Below are 27,170 nucleotides of genomic sequence, written 5' to 3'. Positions count from 1 at the left end.
ATTAAATGGTACTGAAGGCGTTTCTCTGCAAAAAAAAAAAAATCGTGTAATTAGTGCAAGTCTATTCCTATGCTAAGAATTTAAACAAAACGTTTAGTTTTGTGCAGAAAGTATTGAGCTTAATAACTACCACCAGAAACGGCTATTTAGAGTGAATTTGTCGAAAACTGGCATAAAACTAATTTTTTGCTCTGGTTCTTGGCTACCGCCGTGCCACCTGTCACTTCTTTCCCGCACTAACACGGATAAGTATGGATGGACTGCTGGCCAGTGGGTGCTACTGGTATGTTGATCACTTTTTTGTCGCGTTGATGCTCAATAATCAAATTGTGGTCGTCCGAGGCTAAAGCTGGGGCGCCACCCTTTTCATTGCGTGAGGCTGGCTAAGAGCGCGAACGCTGAGCGTAGCGACAGGCCATCCTCATCACCGCAGGCGATGCGGCTGGTACACGTCGCCAACGGAAGTGACATATGTTCACCACAATACAGCTGCTTTCTAAGCCTAAGGACCGTTCGATCGGGCGTTGAAAGTGTAAAAATAAGTATCGATCACTTCACAACGAATCAATGATATGACGTTTGCATGGCCGTGCGGGTAACGGTGGTTAATAAAGCAGGAAGGGCGTCACGTCATATCAAAACATGGCACGGCAGGGCTTGGGAGTAGTGAGCCGTGTTTGAGGCTCGTCGTCGGAGCAGCCTACCATTTCGATCGAACGAATAAATGTATTGCGTGGAAGCCCCCTGTAGCGGCCCGTGCTCGCGCTTGTGCGCCAGCTCACAAACGCGTGCACGCGGTCACTAGGCGCAACCGTGTCGTCGCGGGGTCACGTTTCCTCATTTCAGAGCTGAGTGAACCTTTTACCCAGCCGTGCGTGTGACGCATTTTCTTCTCGCTTTCCCTTTCGTGGCCTCCTGAAGAAACCGTAGCCAGCGCACAACGATGAGCCGGCGTATGTTACAGCGCAGGTACCCAACAGGTAGGCACTTTTTGGCTTTCCTGTGCGCCCTTGACCGCATGCTGTGCCAAAAGACACCGCTGGTTGGTATCGTCGCGGATGCGACACTCGCTTTGCCCGCGGTCAGCCACTTGGCGATCCTTAGTAGGCAGATTGTTATTAGCGGGCGCTGAAGCTCTCGAGACGCTGGCTGCAAAATGGTCTCAGTGCACATGCTGTCTGACCAGTCGGATGTATACCATGACTCGCTCCCTCATTGTCAATTGCCTGACATGCGGTAGCGTAATGATTTTAATCACAAGCAGTGGATTATGTCGCACGTTGCTTCTTAAGCTCTGTTTAATTGATTTCATGCAACGAATAAGATATTTTTGTTAATTACCTGGGTTGCACGTTATTCCTAAGGCATTCATCTGTGCGGCAATGTTTTCTTATCTCCAGGTGTGCAGTAACAGTGGGTCACTTGTGCATATCATGCTACCTCAAACCGCTTTGGCATGTTGCAAGCATGGCACAATTGCACTAGGGCTGCTGCTTGTAAGGTATTCTTGCCTGCATGTAGAATTGGGCTGCATAATTTGATATCCGCCCAATACTGAAATAGTTTGAGGCTCAGTGCCTGCTCAAGAACCTAGGTTAAATGGAAGCTAGCCCTGAAGCATTGTTTCACACTTTGTCACTGCAGAACTGTGCTCTGAACTGCAAGACTCGTGTTATAGACTCACAGGTAGTGTAGTGCAACTTAATGGCACTCTGTAACCTGCAACCTTATTTTCAGCTTCCCTTCAATACATTTTTGTGCCTTTCTCTTGCAACCCTTCAAATATTAGTTGTGCCGGTCTTCCTACGTAAGTTTTTTATGCTCCTAATATCATAATTAAAGCTGAGACAGGTACCTGCTGTTCTGGAGGCAACAGGTGAATACATGTAGTGTGAAAGCTGCAGGTGCAAGAACCATTGTGTTCCAGTGGTGGGTATGTAGTAGCTGGGTTTCTAACTTAATGCAGGAGATGATTTAAAGCATCAAAGTCCAAAGTGACTGCTTATCTCTTGGCCCAGGTTTGTCTGCAGCGAAACCACTTGGGAGTTGCATTTAAGTACGCTGTGAAATTTGTCAAGCTTTTGTGCAAATGGCTGGAAGACAGGTCGGTGTGGGCTTGCACCAGCTTCTCTTCCTGCCATGACCATGATGAAATGTGTTGTCAGTGTGCATCAACTGGTGCAGTATGACAGGGCCTAGGCAGTGCATGTATGTTGGGCAGTTGGCACGTCAACTATAACAGCACCAAAACAAGAGCATCAATGACTGACGGGCATGTGTGGAGTTCAATGTGCTGCTTATCTGAGCATTCTAGTGCTACTACCTTGACCAGCACCTAGTGTTGCTGCTTGTAGCATGACTGTTATTGTTACCCATTCTTCAACTCCTTCCCATTGTGGCGAGCAAACTGGACCTTACAGCCATCGCGCCAAACCCTCATGGTTATACACAGACTCCATGGTGGCCATAAGGGTGCTCCAAAGTGGACACATCCCCTCCACCATTAGAAACGACCTGCACACCATGCTGGAGTACCTACGACCGCGCACTGCCATGCTCCGGTGGGTCCTTGGCCACGCAAGAATTGCAGGAAACTAGCTGGTCCACCGGCTTGCCTGCGACATCGCGCACCGGGCACCTGCATTCCCATGGCCTTTCCAACCGACCTGGGAAGGTAGCCTTAAATGCAGGCACAACATAAACACCCACTATGACAAACATCAGCGAGGCCCCCAGACGCTGCCTTCCCCCCACCCAGTGCTACGAGTAGCCTCACTCTGCATACTCAGCAAACACCCCCTCCCAGCCCTACCTACATTGTCTACCACAGCCTGCCCTGGATCTTGCACAAACCCGTAGCATTGCCTCTACACATGCCCAGTTGCCACGCAATCCCCCCTCCCTTACCCACCCTCCTGGAGTGCCTGGTTGGCCAGTTTGCCACTGGTGGAACAAGCCAACTCGTTCTACCCTCGGCGACTAAAAGGAAGTGCTGTCCTGTTCCCAGCTTTGCCTCACACTCCTTATGGCCTGGCAGTGCAAGTGAGGCATGAAGGCTGAGGGTTGGTTTTGCATTTGGGCAGCAACAAATGAAATTAGTACCAAATCCAACTTGGGTGCCTTGAGATTGGGGCATTGCCAGTTGGGGGGGAAATGGATGGGCTGTCAAGGTTGTCCATGCCGGCTGTAGGCTCTTGGGTGTCGCCTCCTTTGCTAGGCAGTGCAGTGGCACTGCACTGACTTGCTTGTCGTGATGGGCATTGAAACTCTTTGAGCCACAAGGTTTGCTTCTCAGTGGAGCACTTGTGAAAGTTTCTGCTTACCAGGTTTTCAGTAATTGCATGAAGTCTGTGCCTTGCTTAGGTCTGCAGCTTCCATTGAATTAAGTGCAAAAACATAAAAGTGTCTCAAGTGGGCAATTTGGTGGATGTCTCATGACATAAGCTGGCCAGCTTTCCTGCAAACAGCAAAGGTCTCCTTTCATATTGGAGCCACCTGTCTAGCACTTAATTGGAAAAGCTGACCCTCCACTTTGAAGTGGTTGTTGGCTGCTTCTGTTTCAACATTTTCGTATCACAACTGGAGGTTAGACAAGGCAAAGGGTATTCAAAGTGCATGGCACATGCCTTTCGAAACTTCTGATTGGGATTGAGGCTTTGCGTCTTTAAGTTGTGTCAGCATGAATAACTTGAAGAAAAAAAAACGGCCTTGCAGCTTTCTTAATTTTTCTCAAGTACTCGCTTGATGCAGCATAGCCATGTCATAATCACCAGTACCTATGTATTTGTAGACTGCATTATTGCTGTTTCACAGGTGCGGGAATAGTGTCACACCTTTTCTTTTATTCACATATACTGTCAACTCTCATTTCAGAGTCATTACAGGAAGAAGAAAGCAAAATTATACACAGTACAGTGAAATGTATACATACGTTTGAATATGCTACACTTAGTTGTACAAAACAACTTACATAAATGTTGAGCCACTTGCTTTCAAAAGCCCCTCAGAGGGGCATCTACAGCGTGCAGGCGTTTGTGAGTGGCGATACCACGGGTTCCCGAGCATCCGCAGGGACATCCCCGCAGGGGGGTGATGGTGAACAGTGCATCACCACGGACCTGAGCACCCGCGCCTCGCCGTGCGTGGCATCGCCGTGTCCGGGGAAAAGGGGATCCTGGTGGTTAAGCTGATGCCGAGTGTTTGGACCTTTAAGGCCCCTCGGCGGAGGCAACACACCACTTTGGCCCCAGCTGCCTGCAGACGGCACCTCCGACCCGACTGGGGGAAATCGGCAGTTGCCTTTTCCTGTCCTCCCCTCCACCTTTCACTTTCCTATCTCTTTCTCACAACTCTCCTGTCTCCTCCTCCCTTCTCGGTTTTTTTCACTTTTCATTGGTGGCTAGGGTCAACCTTGTGTGGCGAACCACCCCGAGTTGCGTCATATTTGGTTATAGCTGGGGTGTACAGCTGGCGTGGGCAGGACTTGCTTGCAAGTACCTGCCCCGTCCTTTCGTTGGGCTCCATGGTGGGTGGCTGGCACCGTAGCCGAAACACAACATATTCTATGGCTAATCTTCTCTCATCAACAGATCGCCCTCTCAAGAGAGGGTGGACCGATGTAACCCAGCAGTTCCTGCAGAAAAAGAAGCAAAGTTTTTCAAAATTTCATGTGATACATAGTGAACAAACAGAGAAATCTGCTAGAATAATCTCTCCATTCATTGTCGAAAAATGCCTGACGGGTGCCTTGGGCTTAGGCTACAAGGTTACAAAAATGGCTAGTGGAGACCTCTTGCTCGAACTCCGAGATAATGTCCAACTCTCAAAACTTTCCAACATTGTGTCCATAGGTGACATATCTGTCTCCATCACTGCCCATCGATCCCTCAACACAGTCCATGGTGTAACTTCAGAGAATAATTTCCTCGACCTCGCTGAACAAGAAATCAAAGAAGGGCTTGCTGAATAAAACGTCGTTGATGTCCACAGGATCAGAATAAGAAAAGAGGGCAAAGAAATCCCGACAAAACTCAGTCTTGACATTTGCGCACAGTACTCTCCCAGACTCAATTGAAGTGGACTATCTGAAAATTAATGTGAGCCCTTCTATTCCTAATCGTTGACGATGCTTTAACTGCCAGAGGTTCGGCCACAGTTTACAGAGATTTCACGCTTCGAAAGATCACTCTTCTGATGACTGTGATGGCGCCCCACGCTGCGCAAACTGTGATGGAGACCATGCTGCATACTCCAGGGTTTGTCCGTCCTGGAAGAAAGAAAAAGAAATAATCACACTGAAAACTACTGAAAACATTTCTTTAAAAGAAGCCAGAAGGGGATGCACACAAACACATTCTCCTTCACAGCAAAAACAAACTTCACTGATGTGGTGTGTGGGCCCAGCGCACTACACCAGGCTTTGGCACCTGCCCAGGCCACTCACAGTGAGACTAGGGCGGGGCCATCCGTGTCCCTGGGTGGAGTAGGTAGCACTACTCCACCAGCCCAAAAAGAGGCCACCCAGGCCCGCAGGTCAGTGGCCCTCAAGACCTCCTCCCACAGGTCGAGGTCTAACGCCCTGCACGGTCGTCCAGCGCCTCTGCAGAGGCAATGGACACGACCCAGCAGCCCCGTGCCATGCACGTTGGGTGGTCGGCGGAGCTATCTGGATTGGTAAAAAAAAAAAAAAAGACAGGCTCCCAGTCATGGGGCCGTAAACAATTTGATCTAGTTTTTCACTCCATAGAAATACAAAATTAAGATGGCTTTCATAATTCAATGGAACTGTAGAGGACCTCTGAACAACTACAGCAACATAAAAGATTCCTTGGAGCACACGCTCCTGTTGCTACAAGAGACAAATTTTGGGCCTCTAAAAAATAATTTTCTTAAGAATTATACTGTTTTCCGTCTCAACTGAGAACAGGCGAGCATGCGGTCAGGAGGTGTCGCCATCATAGTGAAAAACGGTGTCCTGGCTCGTGAGCTAAAACTAAAAACAAGATTTGAAGCTGTAGCAGTCACTCTGCTTCCACACAAACCATAACAATATATATATATATATATATATATATATATATATATATATATATATATACCTTCATCAGACTAACAGAATAGGAATGGAGGACACAGAATATGACGGCGAGTGCGAAAAAAAACGTACTAACATATAATGTACAGAAGAAAAAAAACTTAACCCTTTATTGACGAGACAATAAAATACTTGAAAAAATCATTTATTTCTCTCATATCTGCACTTATTAGAGCATGACAATGCATACTTTCTAAACACAAAAAATTGCTATACATATCAGCTGAAATATAGCTTTGTTGCCTGTGGGCAACAGTAGGCATGAGTCCTTAAGGAGGCGTCATTGCACAATTCTTACGGGGTAGTGTGGAACTTGTATATGCACTCTTTTTCTGGAGTGAAACAAAGGTGTACGTTACACTTTCTGCACATTACACGTGTAATGCCTGTGCAGTTGGGGTATTTGCATCGACCTTTTTTGGGAGAAAACATCGGGAGGTGATCAATAGTGTCCAGCCTAATCTCCTTGCAGGGTACAAGAGCTGCTGGCCCACGGCGCTTCTTCGCTTGTAGTTCATTTTCAATTTTGTTGCCTTCTGGAAGGTGCTGCAACCTTTCCCTGCTGTTTCAAAACGCACGCTATCTCTGCTTTCAAAAGCAGTAGGGTCATTTGCTGGTTGCGTGGCACCTTAGCCGCGGTTGCATCTCGGCGGTACAGGAGCCAGCAGTTGACGATTACGACATCCAATAAATGGAAGAATAGCCGCCTGTACCACTTTTTGGATCTCAAGTTGATGCGGTACAGCGCCACAAGCATGTCCATTAGATCCACACCGCCCATGCACTCATTGTAGACACCTACAATAGAAGGACGAGTTATGCTCACCGACGTTCGGGTCTTCTTGTCAAAGCGCTTCACAGTATTCTCTGGTGATGCCGATGCAAATGTGGACAGCAGCGTGACGGGGCGATTGTCAAACCACTTCACAGCCCTCAGACTCACCCCTTCAAATGTCGTCTCCATCTCCACGTAAGAGCCACGCCCTTTCTTTTTTAGCTCTTTGTCGGATGGAAGTTTGCATCCTTTCAGGCGAGCTTCGCGTACTGTGCCTACGGAACTGATACCAGCCTTTTTGAGGACCGCCTGTAAGTCCACACTGCAAAACCAGTTGTCAAAATACAGGATGTAGTCTAGACCGCGAGGCACGACACTCGCCATTCTGAGAACGATGTTGCCGCTGGCACCGACGTCTGGAAAACCCGGCTGCGGAAAAATTTTGCCTGTGTACACTTCAAAGTTGTACATTATGCCGCACTCATCGCAGAGAAGGAATAGTTTATAACCCCATTTCTTTGGCTTGTTTGGCAAGTACTGCTTCAATGAGCTGCGGCCTTTGAAAGGCACCAGCTGCTCATCAACGCATAGTTTCTGAGATTTTGGTATTTCACGGCATTTGGAGACCACGTGGTCCAGTTGGGGCCGCACTTTGTACAACCTGTCGCGTTCGGCATTATTGAGGTCCGGTGCCTCCTGGTTGTCATTGAAGTGCAGTGACTGTTTGATTTCTTCCCATCTGTCTCTCGTCATGGTGTCGGCAACTTGACTGATGCCGAACCTTTCCGACCAGTACATGCGCGTTTGAGGCAGCTTCATAATTGACATAGTGAGCACTGTACCGATAAACTGCTCCAAATCGTTGACAGTCATTGTAGTAACTTTGTTGGGATTCCTCTGAGCGCTATACAGGGAAGACTGCTCACAGATTAGAGACAAAAAATCCATGTCAAAAAATTCTCTAAAATAACTGATTGGAGACTCAACCGGGGATGGACAGGGCGGTGCGTCCTTCCACTTTGGCATGGTATTACCAGTGGAGCCTTGGACAACACTCCATGCAGGACCATTTTTCGAAGGCTTGGAAATTTCTTCAATATTGTCTGTGCTTGGAGTTCTAGAGATGCCTTCATCTTGACAGTCAGCTGAAAGAGCTGTGCAAATTAAACAGAAAGCAGATGCGATATAAACATGCTGAAAAAAAAAAGGCAAACGTAATAAAAAATTATTACATGAAGTACCCGTGTGAATAAGGCAGTCCTAATAACACAAACTGAAGAATTACGGTTTCGATAGATGCGTAAGTAAAGATGGTGTTGCAAACGCACAAAGAAACTCCTACTGCGCAGCATAAACGGAGCGCCACGCGCTACCATGCGTCTCATATATATAGGCAGGGAAATGGGGAACGCATGGTATTGTCTGTCGTGACAGGAGTCGGCGGCTACACGCGGGAGCACCGAGCCAAATACGCCCTTGTGGTCGAGTCCCCCCCCCCCACTCTACATCGCACCTCTTCCTTCGGCAACGGACGCTACTTCATTTGTGCCTCGAATTGAATGTTTGCGTAATTCCGGCTGTGGCAACAAAATGAATGCTTACATGCCCGGGCTGAAGGAGCATTCTCTGGTTCTTCGTCGCTTGACGACTCCATATCAGAGTCATCACTGTGTTCTGGGGGCGCCTTTGCGGCTATTTTTCCATAAAATATGTTGGGATCCATCCGTGTGTCCTGCATGAGGCCGTGCAGCACGTACGTTATCCGCCTAGGCAGTTTAGCAGACAAACACAAAAAAGGCACACTGTAAACTCAACGGGACGAAAAACACAGCATAGTGCCAGGTGTTGCCTATGGGCAACAAACACGAGACGCGCCCTTACGGGCGCAAATTAGCAGAGCCATAGACGTAATTCGAAAAAGAGCAAACTGAGGCGTTCTTCTAAGCAAGTGCAAAAATCCATGGAGAAAAAAACGAGCGCTTACCAGGAAATTGACGGTCAGAGTCTGAAGTCGTGTAGGCGACTGCTGTGCAGAGATTTCCGCGCCAAACTTCTTTTTCCTCTTCTTCAATTTCTTTATTATACGTCAGATGGCGCCACATGCCCATGTGGTAGTAAGATGGGCGGAGTTTGGAGTAAAACAAAAGCGTCCAAAACCAAAACTGAACCAGAAAAAAAATATTTTCTGGTGTGTTGCCTGTGGGCAACAGTCGTCAGTGAAGGGTTAACACACGTGACTAAAATGCGATATGTAGGTACACGAATGTGGGCCACAATGGCTAAACAGGAGGGGTACGTTGTGAAATTTAGTGCGTTAACACTCTTAGCTATAAAATGCGATGACATATGATTAAACGTGTCATGCTTACAGTCCAAAGATGAGAAACCAGAATTACTGGACAGCAAAATTTGAGAAGCGAGAAGCTCTACACTCTAAAAACACTAAAAAAAACGCACGGTCTCTAAAAAACATGGTCACGATAAAGCAGCATAAATGGTAACAGTATTATCTTTTATTACATCCTGACAAAAAAAGTAACTCATGACGCTATCTGCCTGTTCTGTCCAAGCACAAGAAAAAAAGAAATAAGAAGCATACCCTTGCTGTGATGTAAAAAGATGAACGTAGCGAAATTTTAGCTATATGGTGCAGCGGCAAGTTAAACATACAGGTGCGAATAAATGCAAACGCGTGGTGCAATATGCATGAAGAAAAAGAATAGCACTAACATCGTGGATATCAGGGTGTTTGAACTGGTAGGGTGCTTAATTTCCCCGTGCTTTCGTTCAAACCAGAACATACTGCATTAAACTTATAGATCAGGAAAGACTCTTTAATTTCTCGGTCGTGATTCGATTTAAATGCAGATTCCAGAATAGTAGCTGTAATATGATCAAATGAATGACCTGGGAGCTGAACATGTTTTGATAGGGGCAGGTTTGGGAGGGATTTAACATGGGCTCTGTGGTTATTGAAGCGTAATCTAAAGGGGCTTTCTGTCTGGCCTACATACTGAAGGTTAAATATGGTACACTGGAGTAGGTAAATGACGTTCGCACTATCGCAGGTGAAGTCACCCTGAATTTTTAAATGAAAGTTTGGACCAGTGCTACTAACGCTCTGAGACGTAGTCATATGCGGACAAACTTTACAGCAGCTCTTGTTGCAAGGGTGGCAGCCTGTGGGTTGCGGAGCAGTAGTTTTTAAAGACTTTAGTATGTCCATAGATTTCTTGATCTTCTACAAACAGCCCTTGGTGGCTCTACGAATATTTCCTTCAGGCGTACACTTTGCATGAGAATATTAGTGTTTTTTTAAGATTGCCAAAACTTTTGGTGCGGATGCAGAATGAGTGAGGACAAGGTTGGTATTCGAGTAGGAAGTATCTGGTGTTTCTTAAGCTAGTAGAATCCTTCGGGATTGTGTATCTGCGCGCTTTATGGCGTCATCGATCAGCTGAGGGAGGTAATTTTGTTTAATGGGCGCTCTACGAAGTGTGGCGCAGTTGCTTTTAAAGTCAGATTGTTTCGAGCAGATACGTTTGAACCGAAGTGTTTGACTGTAGGGGATGCTGGTTTTAACATGTTTGACATGGCTACTGTCAAAGTGCAAATATTGCTGGCGGTCAGTAGGTTTTCGGTACACCATTGTAGTCAATCTGTGTTCATGAAGCGAAACGGTGACGTCAAGAAAATTCACTTTACATCTAGAGTACGTATGGAAAATGAGATAGAATGATGCAGGTTGTTGAAATCGGCTGTAAATGAAAGCAGCTCGGCTTCGCCATGGGGCCAAATAAGAAATAGATCATCAATGTAACACCTGTAGTAAAATGGTACTAATGACCAGCTTTTCAAAAATTTGGTTTCCAACAAACCCATAAATATGTTTGCATAATTAGGGCCAATGCACGTGCCCATAGAAGTGCCACTAATTTGAACATAAGGCTTTCCGTCAAACTCAAAGTTGTTAAGTTCTAATATCAGTTTAAGTAAGGTGGCCAATGTACCACCGTCAACTATCTTTTCAATGCGAGCTTCACTGTAGACGGTCACGACTGCCCGGATACGTTCTGCATGCGGAATGTTCGTATAGAGTGAAGTGATGTCCAGAGTGACAAGCAAAGAACCCTGAGGAATGACAAGATCAATGATATCGGACAGGAAGATAGTAGTGTCCTTTACGTAGGACGGAATTGTGGCGGAATTCTATTAATTGGCGTATGGACGTAATGGGATAGATTTTTCGTAACAGTGCCGACACCAGAAACGATGGGTTGACCTGGAATGTTTACTTTATGGATTTTTGTTAACAAGTAGAACCTACCAGCAACCGGGCTAAGTGGAATGATTGAGCGAAAAATATTTTCTGTAATTTGGTTATCATTATAAAGGTCTAGCAATCTATTCTTGAGAATTTCTTTGAACTGATTTGTGGGGTCATAGTCTAGAAGTCGATAAAAACTGTCTGCTAGCTGCCTGTGTGCCTCTGCGACATAATCACTCTTGTTCATTACAACCACAGCTCCACCCTTGTCAGCAGGCTTAATGATGATTTCATTACAGGATGCTAACTGTTTCATTGCTTTAGTTTCGCGAACTGAAAGATTACGGTGGAAAGATACCTTACTCTTGTACAGTTGTAAAATATCTTTTTGTACAGCACCAATATATAACTCTAGGCACTCGTCCTGCTGTGTTGGAGGAGCCCAGTGCTTGTAAGATGGCAATGGATTGTGCGGGGCATTAGAATTAGGTTTGTCATAAAAAATTCTCGAAGGCACGGGTTGCGGGCAAAATTGTCCAAATCTTTCAACAGCTGGAACTCGCTGTAGCCGCCTATAGAGGGGCAAAAACTAAGGCCATGGGACAAACACGTTGCTTTCTTCCTAGGTTAATTTGTAAGCAGAGAGATTTATTGCGGTTGATTTATCTTGACTACTAAGTTCTTTGTTGATGGCAGGCACTGCCGAGAAAGCAGAGGGGCAATCTGCGGCTGTTGAAGAGGAGCGAGTTTATAACCATTAAGTTGTTGCTGGGGAAAAGAGTGTTCCACGTTGTCACGAAGTAACTTTCTTGTTTTTAAGGCGCGAAGTTCATTTAGTTTTTTGGTTTCATATTTTTCTAATGCAGCTGATTCGACACAACCGAGTTTGTAATGGGAGCGCATTTGGTACTCTTTGTTAACAAGCACTTTTGGAAGAGGCATAGTGCTGCCAAGTAGGTGCTAAGGCTGGAAGTATGCAAATCATGACAAATACATTTTTTGGCAAGTTTTGAAAGCTTTAGAAATCCGAGTGAAACAGACGTAGATTCACAGTTACCTGAAAATGGCATGGCTAGTCAGTCATGCTTCCTAGGCCGGGAGACGTTCCGATTGGTACTGCGGAGGTTGTGGTGGTTAAATTGGGATATAGCAGTGGTAGTCCGACGTGCTGTTGCGGAGTGTGGCTTAGGCTTAAAGGTGGTCGACGAACTGCTCGAGGCTGAAATAGGTCCTACACTTGCACATAGTGGGTGAGTCGAAGGCGCACTCGTTGACAGTAGTATGCCAGACGTGGAGTTCCTTGAGCGTGGGGTGCTTTGGGCTGAAGAAGCTACTGCATTTTCATTGGGTGGCTGAAGTGGCGTCTTGTTCATTGACGTTAGGTTAATAGTGCGGCTAGTAGACAGGCGGTTGCTACTACTTGTAGCAGCAGAAGTAGCAGTTGTGGTTAAGAAGATGCTTTACGGAAGCAGTGGACGCTAATGTAGGCCATTCGTTGATGCTGGACGGAGGAGCAGGAGGGTGGTTTTTTAAGGAAGGACCACTAGAAGTGGGTCTTGATGAAAGACTGGGGCGATGTGGCTGGTTACGTGGAAGAAGAGTTTCAGCACTTGAAATTTCGGTGCAGAGTTGAGGAGCATGTGCAGGCGCGCAGTCATTCCAGGAAGGAGAAGATTTGTTGTAGAACGGCTTGAAACAGATCTTTCTGAGATGGCCAGCAAGTAGTGCAATTTAGAAGAACTTGTTGGGCTAGTTGGTGCATTGCTTTGAAGAACCACGTTGCACATTCAAAAGAGACAAACACAGGAAAAAGCCAAGAAGAAATTGTACAAGGTGGAGAAGTATTTTCTACGCACATGTTGATCAGGAGATGACTGGCTGTACCCCCTTCCCCGCTCTCTCATTCCCCTTGTTCTTTTTGCTGTGATTCTGCATGTATAAGGCACCTTCACTCAGAGAAACTCAGTTGATAGTTTGCACTCTTTTCGTCTTCTTGGCTTTTTTCTGTGTTTATCTCTTTTGAATGCGCAACGTGGTTCTTCAATGTAGTGCAACGCCTTCGAAATTTGGGTGCAGGCCGTCAGCTGCTAGAAAACGGGCCGTCGGTAGCCATTCGAAGCCGTGCTGTAGGAAGGAGACGAGTTGCGAACGCCGACAGTAGTGTTGCAGAAGGTGATTGAAGTGGCTGGCTTCTTGGTTGCAGCGGTGCACGAACGCGCCATTTTGGTTCCCTCGACGACGGTCTGGCGTCCTTGGCAAGATGAGGCTCGCATATATTCGGGTGATTTCTGGGCGCTCTCTTGATGTAACCAAGTAGGGCGCTATACCTTTTGAACGCTGTTGCTTTGGAGCTTGACATAATATCGTTAGTGCCGACATGAAGGATCAACTTTGTTGTCGTCAGAGGCACGAAATCCAGGAGTGCCTGTACGTCATCGATAACCTCAGCACCTGCTTGGCAGCTTCAGTCGCCCCGAAGGGCCTTCGGTTAACAGTAAAACTAGCTACTAGTAAAAGCAGTTCGTGAAATGTCCATCAGAAATAAAACAAAGTGGAACACGATACTAACGACTGAAAAACCAGCGTCCTTAAGCCTGGAAGTTTGGCCTTGCACACCTTCCGCAATAAGATGGACACACGACTTGGTGAGAGCGGTGCGAACACAAGACAGGGCACTGCAATCCTTTACCAGCTTAGAATGCCCAGAAACGAAAGGCTACTATCGAAATGTTGTGCGAAAGGTTTGATGGCCAAATTAAAAGGGACCATAAGCGTGTTCCTCAGGAAAATGAAGCCTCGGAGCGCCGGAAGATTGCTGTCATCCCATACGTCCACGCATTATCACACCGTCTGAAGAAAGTTGGGCTAAAATTTCAAATTGATATTGTATTTTCGTCTTGCAATTAATTGAGCAACATTTGCCGAGCTGTGCAGCGGAAGCGAGAGGGCCTACTAGGAAGGAGGATCGGTGGTGGTTGTACCACAGCGCACGTAGAGAGGAGGGTTGAGTGCGTCGAAGGTGTAGTGTACAAGATCCCCCTTTCATGCGGTGGGTGGCATGTTGGCCAGACTGGGCGATGAGACGTCTCAACGAACGGCTGAGGGAGCATCACAATTCTTTGGACAGGGCAGCTGGTTCGAATTTGGCGCTGCACTGCAGGCAACCTAAGCACACGTGCGCCCCATTGCTTCATCAGACATCCGTCATCTTCAAACATAAAGATCAGATAGTAAGGGAACTAGTAGAGGCAGATCACATTGACAAGGGGGGTGCAGCATGCATTAGCAAGCCCTCATTATCACTGCTAACCGTGAAATCACCTGTTTGGAGCATGCATTTGTAGAAATGTAGATTTAAGATGTTCAGTGATGACGCAGTATTTCTTCAATATTTTTGTTCTGTTTAGTGTATGGCGGGAATAGTATATGTACACATGTGCGTAATAAATCGCCATGTAAAGTCAGCGCTCGTGTCATCGTGTTTGCTCCGTCCTCGTGTTTTTCCACGCTGTTTTACCATGGATTGTTTTAAGGTATTCCTCTGTGCGTATGCAAAGAGTTGAAAGTAAGGACAGTTTTTATGTTTGGTTTGCTTCAGGTGATCCCGGGTCACCCACATTTTGTTTTTTGCCTTTTTAGAACGACTTGGTGTTCTAAATGGGAAGCGTGCAGTATACACTCGCATAAATATCTTTATGAACTTGGAGTATGCTTCGCCAACAGCTGTTTCATTAAACGCCGGGCTCCAGTCACATGTGCTAATATTATTTTTGAATGACTCCAATAGGCTGAAAACTGAATGATTCTCTGATTTTTTGGCTTAAGAGGGTTCACCAGTGACAGTGTCCATAGGAAATACATGGGAACTTTCAGAAGCTGTATCGTGTCTAAAAATGGACAGATTTTCATGAGGTTTGGGGCAGCGTTTTCTTTTTTAGTGAACAGAGGAAATGTTGCGGACAGATTTTATTTTTTAAGTTTAATTTTTTTTACAATTCAGTGGTAAATATCCAGAAAAATTCCACTTTTAGATATGTCGGTATTTCATGTCATCTTGTGAAAAAACTAAGCCACATATCAAAATTTCGTCCGCAACATTCCCTTCCTTTTTCTCTCTTGGTTGTTAAGCCGCAATTTTCATCCATATCGAGCCTAGTGTTTGCGTTTTACAGGCTCTGAAAGTTGTGTATGTATTTTCTGCGGGGATTTGAAATTCGTGCCATATGTAACCACTGCGACGTGGCTCCACCTGGCATCAGCATATTTTTGTCGCTACTACACTCTACCACCAACCTCTTGGTTGTCTGTGTTCGTGTGCGCAGGTTTTTACTCAGAACTTGGACGGACTTGAGCTCTTTCTTCCCTTTTTTTCTTGCTTGGGCAGTTTTCTGAAAGGATTTCTGCTTTCCTTTTTTGCTCAACCTTATGGTGCGTGACGTTGAGCTGGCGCGCTGTTTTGACAAGCTGCACAGCGTTCCCTACCATGACAAAGCGATCGATGGGGGTTAGCAAGACGGCCCACGCCATTGAGGAATTGGACAAAGGACCTGCACCATTCTATCACACAGTCATGGGTCGGGAGGAAACACCTGTTTGACCAGCGTTGCCAAACGCTTTAAGATAATCTGGCAACAGTTGTACACCCAGTGCGTCGTTTGCTCTTTTGGTTATCACTTGCTTATCACGTGCGCCGTCGCGCCTCCTGTACAGCGATGGCGGCCCCAATTTCGGAGGCTGCCACTGCTTGCTCGCTCGACGCTTGGTGTCGCTGCAGTTGAACCGGTCTCAACTCCCTAAAATCAAGTTCATCTAAACACGCACTGGTCGAGTTGGGTGGACCTCGCTCAGCCCGACCCCCTACTCAACCAGACGTTATTGGTTCATGTAAACAGGGCTAACCAAGAACTCGCTTCCCGCCCTTTTGCTTAAGTGCTACCATCTATCGACAGAAAAAGTTCAAATCAGAGTTGTTGCCCTTACTTTACAGCAAAGACAATGCGAAATAAACACTGGCAGCGCAAACAATGAGAGCGCAAAAAGCTTTTCACTGAGGCCGCGTCGCCGAATCGGCGTCCACACTCGTACACGGCCACCAGGCTTGCATTGTGTGTGGGGACGGAGGAATACGCGGAATACGGAATAGCCGGCCGAAGTGCCGAAGGGGAGGTGTTCCCAAGGTGTGTCAAAAGATGACTCACACTTATCTGTTCTGGCTATGGGAAACCAGCATAGGCTGTATACCCCATCCTAGCTGTCACCTTTCATTGTAAGTGAATTTTCTTAGAAAAGATTCGAGGGAGCTTAGGGGGACCCAAACTCAAAAACATATTTTTCGTTGTGTCAGCTGTGTGGTGGGTTACTGGAAAAAGGTCCATTTTCTGACCACCACCCCTTGAGAGGGGTTATTCTTATTTCCAGCTTTGGCAGGATATACAAAGAAAGTTCTCGGCCCTACTTTGTTCGCAGAAGAACTACTACTTCCGTGAAGCGGTCAAGGGGGTGTCGGGGTAGAATTTACACACCTGGAGGGGAAATAGAAGTTCCCTCCTTTTTTGTAGTAGTTAAGTGCTGCCATCTATCGACCGAAAAAGTTCAAATCTGAGTTGCCTCGTAGCTGGTGAGCCCTCTTAAGTTGGTGTTTTTGATGCAGGTCATAAAAACCGGACAGTGATCACTGATGTCACTTGTAATAGTGCCAGCGCTGGTAACAATGCTTGTGTTGGATGTAATCAAGAGGTCAAAGGCAGAGCAGCTTGAAACTGTAACTTGGGTTGGCGAGGTGATCAGGTCTATGAAGCCAGAAGCTTGAATCCTATTTCTAAGATCATTTGCATGGTTATTATCTGATAAGATGTTGATATTCAAGTCACCCCCACCAATTAAACTAAAGCTATTTGTGTTTTCATATTCCAATAGGTCATCGAGTTTATTCAAAAACACCTTGATATTTCTTTGTGGAGGGCGGTACAAGACGGAAACAATTTCTTTGCAATGACACAAGGTGACGGTATCATGATCATCAGTTGTCATGATAAAAGCAGAGATTAACTCACATCTTATACTATCCTTAGCATTGATTGTGATGCCACCTCTTCGTCTAGTAGACCGATTTACGAAAAACCGGTTATAGCCAATAATCACTATTTTGCTGTCACTGTGGTACCATGATTCAGACATAAATATGTAATAAAATTTCTCATCCTCCTTGTTAGATGCAGACCGGGCATTGATATGCCGAACTCAAGTTTGCAAGGTGTGGGGCAATTTAAGATTATGGGGCAAAGCAAACTGAAAGTATTCCTTGATTGAAGAACAAGCTACACTGTCAAACGCGTTCAGCATATTTTGTCGAGCTCATCCTCGTATTTGACATGAATGATCGGCGCTTCATCGGTCTTCTGGGCAAGGATTTTTCCATTTTGTGTCCATACAGCCTTCCATTGGTGCGCCTTTTTTTTTTTTGCTGGTGGCCTTTCCTAAAAGCAGTTTAAGTTTGGGGCAAAGGTATTCATTTGTGTATATGGGAGTGGTCTCATCAAACCCAAGGTCAGTATTTTTAAGCCACAGCTTCCTTGCCTTGATGAGTGCTGTATCGCATTTCGCACGTGGTTTGAATTGAAGAGAGATATTGTTTTATCAGAATCTCGCATAGGCACAGGGTGGCAGGCATCCAGGCTAGACTCAGATGTGCTTTCGTTTATGAGCGAGCTAACTTGGGAGATGATGTTGATAAAGTTTTCATCTTCGTGCTTGACGACACTGCGTAGCTGAAGATTGCAGCTCCTTGAATACTATTCAGAGTGTACAAAATGGATGTCAAGATTCGAATTTTTCTTTTCTAGACTAATGCACTTAGCAGGGAGGGCCTCATTGTCTCTTGCTAGCTTTTTGTTTACAGCAGCTTTCTTCTTAGGTTGGTATTTTAATTCCTCAACAGTGCTGAAAGCAAACTCAAGGCTTTTGGTAATGCTTTTTTTTCTCCAATTTCAGCTTCCTGATTTCACTGCGCATGTCCCGCTCCAGTGCCTCTCGTTGCAACTTAAATTCTTGCTTAAGTTCGTCAGTCTGGCAGATTCAGACTTCATGTCTTCCCTTTGTTTTGCCGCCTCTTTAGTCATAATTAACTCTGCAGACCACTAAAAAAAAAACACTCAATGCACTGAAATGTATGAACACCCCGCAGAATTGAAATTCAACACTCTAAACTGCGGCAGGGAAATGGCAATTCAAAATTGAATGTGGAATATCATGGTATTGCTAAAAAAGAACACCAACCTACACAAAGCACTAACAGGGTGTTGATTTGCGTACACTCTCTGCTGCTGCCACTGCCGAAGTGCGCGATGGTGGGTATCACTTGTCCGAGTAGGGCTGCCTGGAATCTCAGCTTGGTGATACTAGCAGCGGCTGTTGATGCAACGGGAATTGCAACACACCCAGGCGAAAGTGTCTGTAAAACGGACACAGCAGACACAGGACTCGAGCGGGTGGTTGTTAGGCAGGTTTTTCCTCTAGGCGGGCCTTGAAGTTGGTGCGTGAACAGTGATAGCTGCACGAAGCAGTAACAGAGTGCTGATTTGCATGCATTCTCCACCGCTGCCACTGCTGAAGTGGCAGCGAAGTGGCTCATGTCCACTCACACTCACAGACGTGAGATTGAGTGAGGCGATATGAGTGCACTCATGAGTGAGAGTGCCGACCTATGCCTCGACTCACTCGCTCACACTCGGGTCCACTCACATCCACTCACTCATAGATGAGAGTGAGGCGATATGAGTGCACTCGTGAGTGAGTGTGCCGACCTATGCGGCCATCTTGAGCGATGTATACCCTTCTGTGCGAGACCGTAAGCTACAGGATCGATGCGCCGAGTTTGGAATAGTCAGCGTCTTTAGGTCTGGACGATTTTCTGGTAATCCTGAAAAACGACAAATGGGTGTTTTCAGACATGAGTGTCCAAAGTTGTGTCAGTGTTCATTGACAGTAACTCACAAGTGCCCAGTTAGCGGCCACATTAGGTTCTTGGATTTGGGTGTATACTTCGGCTCTGAACATGTGTACTGGGCCTGCGAGCCAAGGGGCAACAAGCCAGTCCTTCCATATGCTATGGCTCACTCACTCTAAGTTAGTAAAAAGGGCTTTCGTTAAGTCTTGCTTCATCAGTGCTTTTGAAAAATGGGATAAACACCAGCAGGAAGGTGCTCATCAGTGAAGAGCGCATTGTTTCGAGGAAGCTGGTTACCCAGCACACCTTCTAATTGCTGCAGCAGAAAGCATGCTTAAAAAATCAAGGAGGGTAGAACCTAGCGCAAGGGGCTGTCAGAGGAAGAATACCTTACCTCCATGCTGTGTCACACAACATGAAAGAGATAGGAAGTGAGGCAAGAGTTGATGTTGTCTTTTTGGGCCTAAAGAAATTGCACCAGTTGTGTAGAATGGTTAACTCTGACACCACTAGAGAGCATGACTGCTTCACTAAACATTGTCTGCATCTCGTAAACTGCCAAAAAAATGTTTATTCAATCCCTCGGTGATGTGGCAATATCTGTATTAGCCAAACTGGGAGGTGTCTGAATACCAAACTGCAACAACACAAAAGAAATCTCAAGGATATGAACTCGGGGAACCTATGCCTACATTGTAGCCATTGCAAGAAGTGTACACTTGCCTTCGTAAGAACAGCTGTTCTATGCATGTGCCAGGACACCACCACAAAGGTGGTAACAGAAGCTCATGCATTTCAAAATTCTCTGATAAATGTGTCAGCAAGCCTTCTGTACGTCTAAGCAAAAAAGAGCTGCTGTTTCTGGGCACAGATGACAATATGAGTGATTGGAGGCTTGCAGCCTGTATAAGCCAGTTTGACGCGACAAACGCAGTTAGTTGTCTGCGCCTGTGTCTGCATCCTTTTCTTGACTCGTTCATGTTGCTACTGTGCTGTATTCCCTAGCAGAAGAAAAGACTTTGAATCCACAGCAGTACCCTCAAAACTGATAGAGTTGTGCTCTCATATTGCGTTTGCACACAAGCCATTGGTGAACTATCATCATCCGGGTCGCGTGAGGGTCATTGTGTTTTTTTTTTCTTTTTCCCTGATCCACGTGTCCAGGCAAAGCAGCAGAGGCAGCCCAACCAGCAAAGACATTACCTCAGCCAGTCGGTGAAGTGTAAGAGGCACATTTTCACTCTCCGGATGCATTGTTCTTGCCTGATATAATAGCTTACTGCAGGCAGTGTCAAAGAGTTGAGTGGCTGTGTATAGCAGTTGAATGTGCAGATGTTTGTCTGAATGTTAAAGGGGTCGTGAAACGCATCAGTTCATCATTGTGCCTATTGGTTGCATAGAGTGAGTTATAATAGTATCAGTCATACCGCATATATTCTGGTTTTTAAAATTTTAATTAGCTCGCAAAAACAAATTCAAGGCACTGATGGTGCCACCACACTTTGGCAGTTTTTAGCAGCGAATATGACATCATTGGATGAGAGCTTGATGGTTAGGCAAACAGTAGATATATTGCAAGTTGTGTTTGCTTTGGTCTTTATATTGGATCAACAAAAGCAACACATTTGCCTTGCGTAAAAGCACTGCAAATCAAGTAAAAAAAAAAAACACCAGAGGCTCTGGCTATTGTTTTGCATTGAAGGCCTGCACCTCTTTGTACACATCTGTGACCTAGCACACAGCACTTCTGGCTACTCTCTATGTACCTGAGAACGGCTTCGCGGAATGAATCTGATCGGGCCATTTCACTCTACAAGCGTTTGCGGCGGTCCCAAGGAAGGACGCAAAGAAAAAAGCCATTCATTTCACATTTACCAGCGCACATTGTCAGCTTTTGAAGGATCACCGGGCGATGGCGCCAGATGGTGCCACGTTCTCATCAACAGCGCATGCGCCTTGCTCGCCGTTACTAATCGCCGCATCTTTAGTGGCGGGTTACGGTTACGGTACGCACTAAGCGGTAGCAGTACATGCTATGCTAAAAGTATCTAGTATCTCGCGCAGGTTGTCACTTCGTCGCAATATCTCGCGCTTGAGTTCGGATAAGTCAGGGAAGGCCATTGATCAATGTTGCCTTCTGCGCCTTCGACGTGACGATGAAGCATTGGTGGGCCAGCTGGGCGTCCACGTCGTAACCATGGACATGACGCTACCAGCCTTGGCAAAAATGAGTTGCAGTGAATGGTCAACCATGGTATGCAAGGTGTGCATGTGGGCAAACTTCCTTGACATGATCAGATAGGCTGTTTTGATTGGTCCCACCTAGTGGCGTCATTGGGAAAGTGAAATGGGAATGGGAGGCATCGTAAAAATAGGGTTGAGGGTAGAATTTTGTTTGCTTGTATTTTGAAACTAGTTCATTGAATAACTCCCATTCCTATGCGCCGATTCCTGTAATTTTTTTTAGTCAACATCTGTGTGAGATAAAGAATTCACTTGAAGTATAGTTGGCATCCCATCAAGCAGTGTTTCACAGCCCCTTTAAGTGCAGCATACATGGTGTGAAATTATTAGCGCTAGACATCATTTTCCACTCCTGTTCTGTTGTTCGGTTCTAAATTGAGCCGGTGGTGGCTGAGTGGCTGTGTGGCTCGGGTTCTGACCCAAAAGACACGGGATCGATCCTAGCCATGGCGGTCGAATTTCGATGGAGGCGAAATCCTAGAGGCCCGTGTACTGTGCGATGTCAGTGCACGTTAAAGAACCCCAAGTGGTTGAAATTCCCAGAGCCCTTCACTATGGCATCCCTGATAGCCTGAATTGCTTTGGGACATTAAACCCCCATAAGCCATAAATCACTGCATTGTGGCAATGTTACTAGTGATAAAATAAAGGCCTTTGTGTAACTGCATGTGTTCTGCATTATAGGTATGCTTGTCAAGTTTGTGTGCGTGTGTTGCACGGTCTTGTTTATTTTATTTATTTATTCCACAATACTGTGAGCTTTTCCTAGGCTCTGACAGGAGTGGAATGATGTAACAATACGTACAAAATAAAAGTCAAGGTGTTCCAAAACATTAATCAAGGAAACAAAGCACGTGTGAATCGTCACATCAGTAGAGTGCACAGCTGTAAACTCAGCCAACAAATAAAAAGAAAGCATTGGCTAGCATTAATTTTTCACAAAATTGACTTCGAAGAAAGATAAAGATCTTTAGCACACGCATCAACTGACAGGTCATTCATAATGAAAACTGGTGGGGCAGGCTATTCCATAATTCTATGGCACGAAGAAAATGTGAAAACTTAAATAGGTAGTACATCACACCTTGCAGGCAGCGGTCTTATGCACATGTCATGATTGATTCTTTTCGAGTGTTGATGAGGTGGCTTTAGGTAGGCATCTTTTATCTATGGTAACACAATCGAAAGAAAGCTCAAGAAATATCAATCTCGCAACATTTCGTCAGCAGTCTAACGTTGAGATGCTCGCCCTTTTGCTTAGAAGTGTCACGCTATCGTAACGCGAGTAACGTGAATAAAGAAAACGGACAGCAAGGTTTTGAATTCTAATTTCTTTTTGAGATAAGACTGACGGGGGTTCCAGACTATGGCGCTGTACTCAAGAATGGGTCTTACTAGGGTCTTGTAGGCGTTAAGCTTTACATGCGAGGGTGCCGCCGACAATTTTCGTCGGAGGAATCCAAGTTGTCGCCGTGCTTTTGTACAGATGTCACCTACGTCGGATTCCCAGCTCAACTTTTCAGTGAATGTCGCGCCCAAGTATTTTACTTAATTAGTATGCATGACACCAGATCCTGATAACAAATAAAATAAATAGGATTCCTTTTCCTTAGAAGGCACATTGGTCAGAGCTGATGAAATCAATTAAATTACAATATTTATGGAAACCATGGTCTTTTTATGCATACAGAGGGCAGAGCTTGGCTGTAGATCGCTCGACCGTTTTTGTTACTATTATCTTTGGAAAGGTGAGCACTTGATCGTTTTTTTTTTCCTATCTCTATGTCCAGTTTGAAAATGTCTGCCTGTACCTGTTCCTGTACAGGATGCCCCAGTGGGATGGGTCCACTTCCTTTCAGCCAACGCAGTATCCTGCGGCACTGCTGGACCCACAACAGCAGCAGCGACAGCAACAAAGCAATTTGCAGGTATGCAACAGTATCCGGTATTCTCTGTGGTGGAATAGTTCACCTGTTCATGTTGAAGGTGAATGTTTCCACTGGAGAGCTCTCGCTGAGGTAGCAAGTTTGGTTTTACAGCGATAGCTGTCAGGCGCTCGTCCGTGGCTTGCGCATCGCCATAACACACCTACCGGTTACCATGGCAACCTCGGTATGGTTGTCATCCCGCATGACACCACGTGGGATGTGCTAAGGCCTTTATTAATGCTGTGCGTCCATTTATGTCTCGTCGTTTGATTTCACCTTATGTCACGGCCAACCTGGGTCGCATAAGCCTGCGGGTGGCTCTGTTTGGAACAGCCGCCTGCCAAAACTAAATGCCTACACAGATATTGCTGAATCTCGCACTACATAGTTGTGACCGTCCTGGGGTAATTTTTTTCCAGCTTTTTATTTGATGCTTGTTTTGTTTTGGGGACACATGGTGTGGGGTGACACTGCATTTGGTGTGGCACGAGCTTAAATGAAATGAGTGGAAGTGGTTGAATGTTTGGTGTAAACCTTGCACCGACTTTGATCATATGTTTGCAGTGGAGGGAACCACTGTGGTCGATCAACTTCTTGGTTTCTAATAGCTGAGAATTTGTTGAGGAATCGTTGCAGGCCTCATGCATGTTTACAATCGATATTCCAGATTGAGTAGAGCCCGGCAGTTCAGTTTTTCAGACTAGTCGCTAAAGATTTGCGGGGTTCCGTGTTTTTCAAAAAGAAGACGGGTACTGTTGACAGTCCACGAGAGAGCCGTTCCTCCTCTGCCACAAAGTTGTTGTCTAAAGTGGGCAAACTTCACAGTTAAAGGTGCACTAAAGTGGATTTTGCGCTCGCCCTTTTACTGTGGAAACTCGGTGGTCTACATGCTCCAAGCATTCTTAGCAACTTTGAATTATTGTCCTGTGCGGCCAATTTCTGTGTTAAATCGAATTAAATGTCCCAGCTCCTGCCTTTTTTTTTTAACTCACCTCCGAGAGTAGGAGGAGTCAACCAACGCGTGGAGTGCCTTTCAGCCACTCGCATGGCGGCTTGCCGCTCTGCCATCGGTGCAGTGATACTTAGTAATATACAGAGTGGTCTGCAAAAGCAAATAGTCCACGTGCTTTTTATTTCCGTGGGCCCAATCTGTGGCTATGCTGTCTGCGACTGAAGCTATTTATTCACGGAAAAATAAAAAAACAAAATAGAAGCGAAACCGAAGCCGCCACGCAACTGGCTTAAAGGCACTTCATGCGTTGGTTGACTCCTCCTACTTTCCGAGGTGTGTTAAAAATAAAAGGTGGGAGCCTGGAGGTTTTTCCGATTTAATAGGGAAATCGACTACACAGGACAATATTTCGTGGTTTCTAAGAATGCTCGGAGCATGTAGAACGAGTTCCCGCGGTGGCTTGGAATCCTCTTCAGTGCACCTTTAAGGGTGTGGAAGCCGAGGTGATGTTGCGCACCAGCGGGGGACTTTCTTTTGTTGTCTTGTTTTCTTTTCTTTGCATAACCTGCACCCTTTTCGCTTGTCTTCATGTGAAAAGTGAAAGCAGTAGCCATAGCATAGACCTAACATAAATTGTAACGGTTGCGTGGTTTTTGTTCGTACTAAGTGAGTGTTATAAGTGGGCTCAGCTGAAGAAGATGCTCAAAGTACCATAAACACCTAAATTTATTTGCGTTTTCTTCTTTCAAATGATGTATTGGAGATTAAACTGCATGGTTGAAATTGTATTTTGTATGCTTTTCCCATTTGTATTGCATACGTGGCATACACATTGTAGTGTGCAGTCATAGATGAAAGTTTGCGCATTCACGGGAAGAAATTAATTTCTACATTGCTTTGCTAGCCATGCAGTTGATATTTTTTCTGTGACTGGAGCATGCTGTTCCCTCAAGATTCAATACCTTTCGTGGACCTTCAGTACCTTTCATTGGCCTGTTTTGCCCGAGTGCACAGAAGTAATTGTTTTCCGCCAACCGCCATCCCGCAAACTTATGTCCATGGCTGTACATCTTCCTGACTATGAGGCAACCTGCGTAATATCTCTGTGGGTTATGATTTTCTGCAGGAAGATGGGGGGCACATCCTCATTTCAAAGGTTATGTAGGCTGTGGTTGAAAGTCCTGGAAACCTGGGAAGTTTGTTTTTCGTTCAGGTTCGTGCCTCGGTAGGAAAACGTTGAAGTATCTTATGAATCACATGTTCCGAAATATGTTCCACTTGCAACTCAGTGCTGGTGTTGTTGGGATCCCACAAGTGTTCACAGTAGGCAACCCTCAACCCTCGCTATGTTCGAGTCACCGACTACCAGAATCCTCCTGCTCTCTAACCGTTTGCTTCCTAATTGCGACTGTTGCCCTCCGGATTCTGCTAGCTGTCTCTCCCGCCGCCATATGCTACTGTCACGCCTCGCCATGCCCGTTTTTACCATTCTGTCTTCCCTACTCAAAGCCTGCTGCTCTACAGCGCTGTAGGATCGACGAGCCTCCTTTGGGTTTACCTCGCTGTCCTCGTCCACCACCTGACACTGCCATGAACAGGGGTGCCCTGCCGGCCGCGACCTGAGCGCTTCTACCTGCTCTTCTAGCTGGGCCCGCTTTTCTCGCTCCTCCTTCAGCTCGCCCACAATTCGCTCCAACAGGTCGGCATTAGCCTCCTCCCTCTTAAGCGACTCGGTGACCTGAGTTTCTAGCTGAATCCGTTCCTCTCGTTCCACCTACAGGTCCCCTTTGAGTTGCTTAATCCTAGCTGCCCATTCCCCTTTCAACGTCTGAACGGCCTCCTCAAAACGCTTGCATATCCTGCACGCGAAGCTAGCCCCCTCTGCCTCGGCTAAGCTCCCGAACTCAGTCTCGCCTAAACAGCACAAACGCCCGCACTCCTGGCACTGCACTAGCTCCCCGTCCACCTTGACTTTCCTAGCTTGCCGACCCATTGTCCAGCCAACTACGTAACGTAAAAGCCCGTCAAAATTCCTACACCAAAAACCATCAGCACTACGCAACGTAAAAGCCTGCCAAAATTCCTACACAAAGACCTACTGCACACACACCTCCGCTAGCCTTCCTAACATGGTTTGAAACTATCGCCCCTGCAGCATGTACACAAGCAAACACCAAAAAGCACCTAGCTTCGGACGAAGTCTCTGGAGGTCCGAAAAAAGCGGCCTCCTTCGACGGCGTCACGAGCCAAAAAAATGGTCTGCGCAGCCTCAGGCGCCATCTGTGAGTGGCACCTGGAAGCTCTTGTGCCTGGAAGCTCCTGTGGCCTCTGTGATGAAGCGCACCATTGCTCGGAGCTGGAGCTGGTTGCGGAGGCCACGGCACATACATTTTGAGGCTTTTCCTGCGTAGATCGTGGAAAGTTTAGATGTGGGCGGCCGTTACGCGGATGTTTTTTTAAAAAATATTTCCTTTGGGAAAACAGGGTGCGGCCCGCACATGGGTGTGGCCCTTCCTTACATGTGTTTATATGGTATTCATTCGAATAGTAAAGTACTCATCATGAGTGAATGCTTCTGGAACTCTTGCTGTGTGTCTCAGCAGTACCTACTCTAGCAGGCATGCAACCAAAGCCCTTACTCTGCGCTGCCTGCCTGTGTTCCCACGCATATGCTGGAGCCAGTCTGCACATGCTCGTGGCATCAGACATGAACAGGTGGAAATGCGGTGCCTAGATCTGTACTTTAAATTGTTTGTTCATAGGAGGTTGTGGCCGAGTACTACACCATTGTAGCCAAATCCTGCTCTATTGAGGGAGTGCATTGTTGGTTCTGGTCACTTAGATCAGGCTGCACCTCAGGCCTGGTTATGCAATTCCGTGGAGTTTTTTTTTAACCCAGTGGAGAGTTGTGCGGCACCGAGATTCGAACCCCGGTCCTCTTGCACGTGAGGTGGATGCTCTACCC

General features: G+C 46.2%; 1 protein-coding gene across 50 annotated transcripts in view; it reads left to right on the top strand.

Annotated features, from left to right (window-relative positions):
- The first annotated feature begins 213 nt into the window (after window positions 1–213).
- Window positions 214–27,170, top strand: part of LOC144111913 (uncharacterized) — a 420,777-nt gene continuing 393,820 nt past the window's right edge. For 32 of the 50 annotated variants that reach the window (XM_077645003.1, XM_077644993.1, XM_077645002.1 and 29 more), the window contains exons 1-4: window positions 214–283; window positions 922–980; window positions 20,246–20,303; window positions 23,151–23,253. In XM_077645003.1, the coding sequence (XP_077501129.1) occupies window positions 944–980; window positions 20,246–20,303; window positions 23,151–23,253 (198 nt within the window). In that variant the 5' untranslated portion in view covers window positions 214–283; window positions 922–943. Of the gene's footprint in view, window positions 284–846; window positions 981–20,245; window positions 20,304–23,150; window positions 23,254–27,170 lie in introns of those variants that run through there. The other 18 variants (XM_077644964.1, XM_077644996.1, XM_077644987.1 and 15 more) reach the window with 11 other exon arrangements.

Source organism: Amblyomma americanum, unplaced genomic scaffold, assembly GCF_052857255.1.
Source record: "Amblyomma americanum isolate KBUSLIRL-KWMA unplaced genomic scaffold, ASM5285725v1 scaffold_13, whole genome shotgun sequence".
In the NCBI taxonomy this organism is placed as follows: Eukaryota; Metazoa; Arthropoda; class Arachnida; order Ixodida; family Ixodidae; genus Amblyomma; species Amblyomma americanum.
Note: the sequence above shows the minus strand (reverse complement) of the source record. Positions and strands in the feature narration are given on the sequence as shown.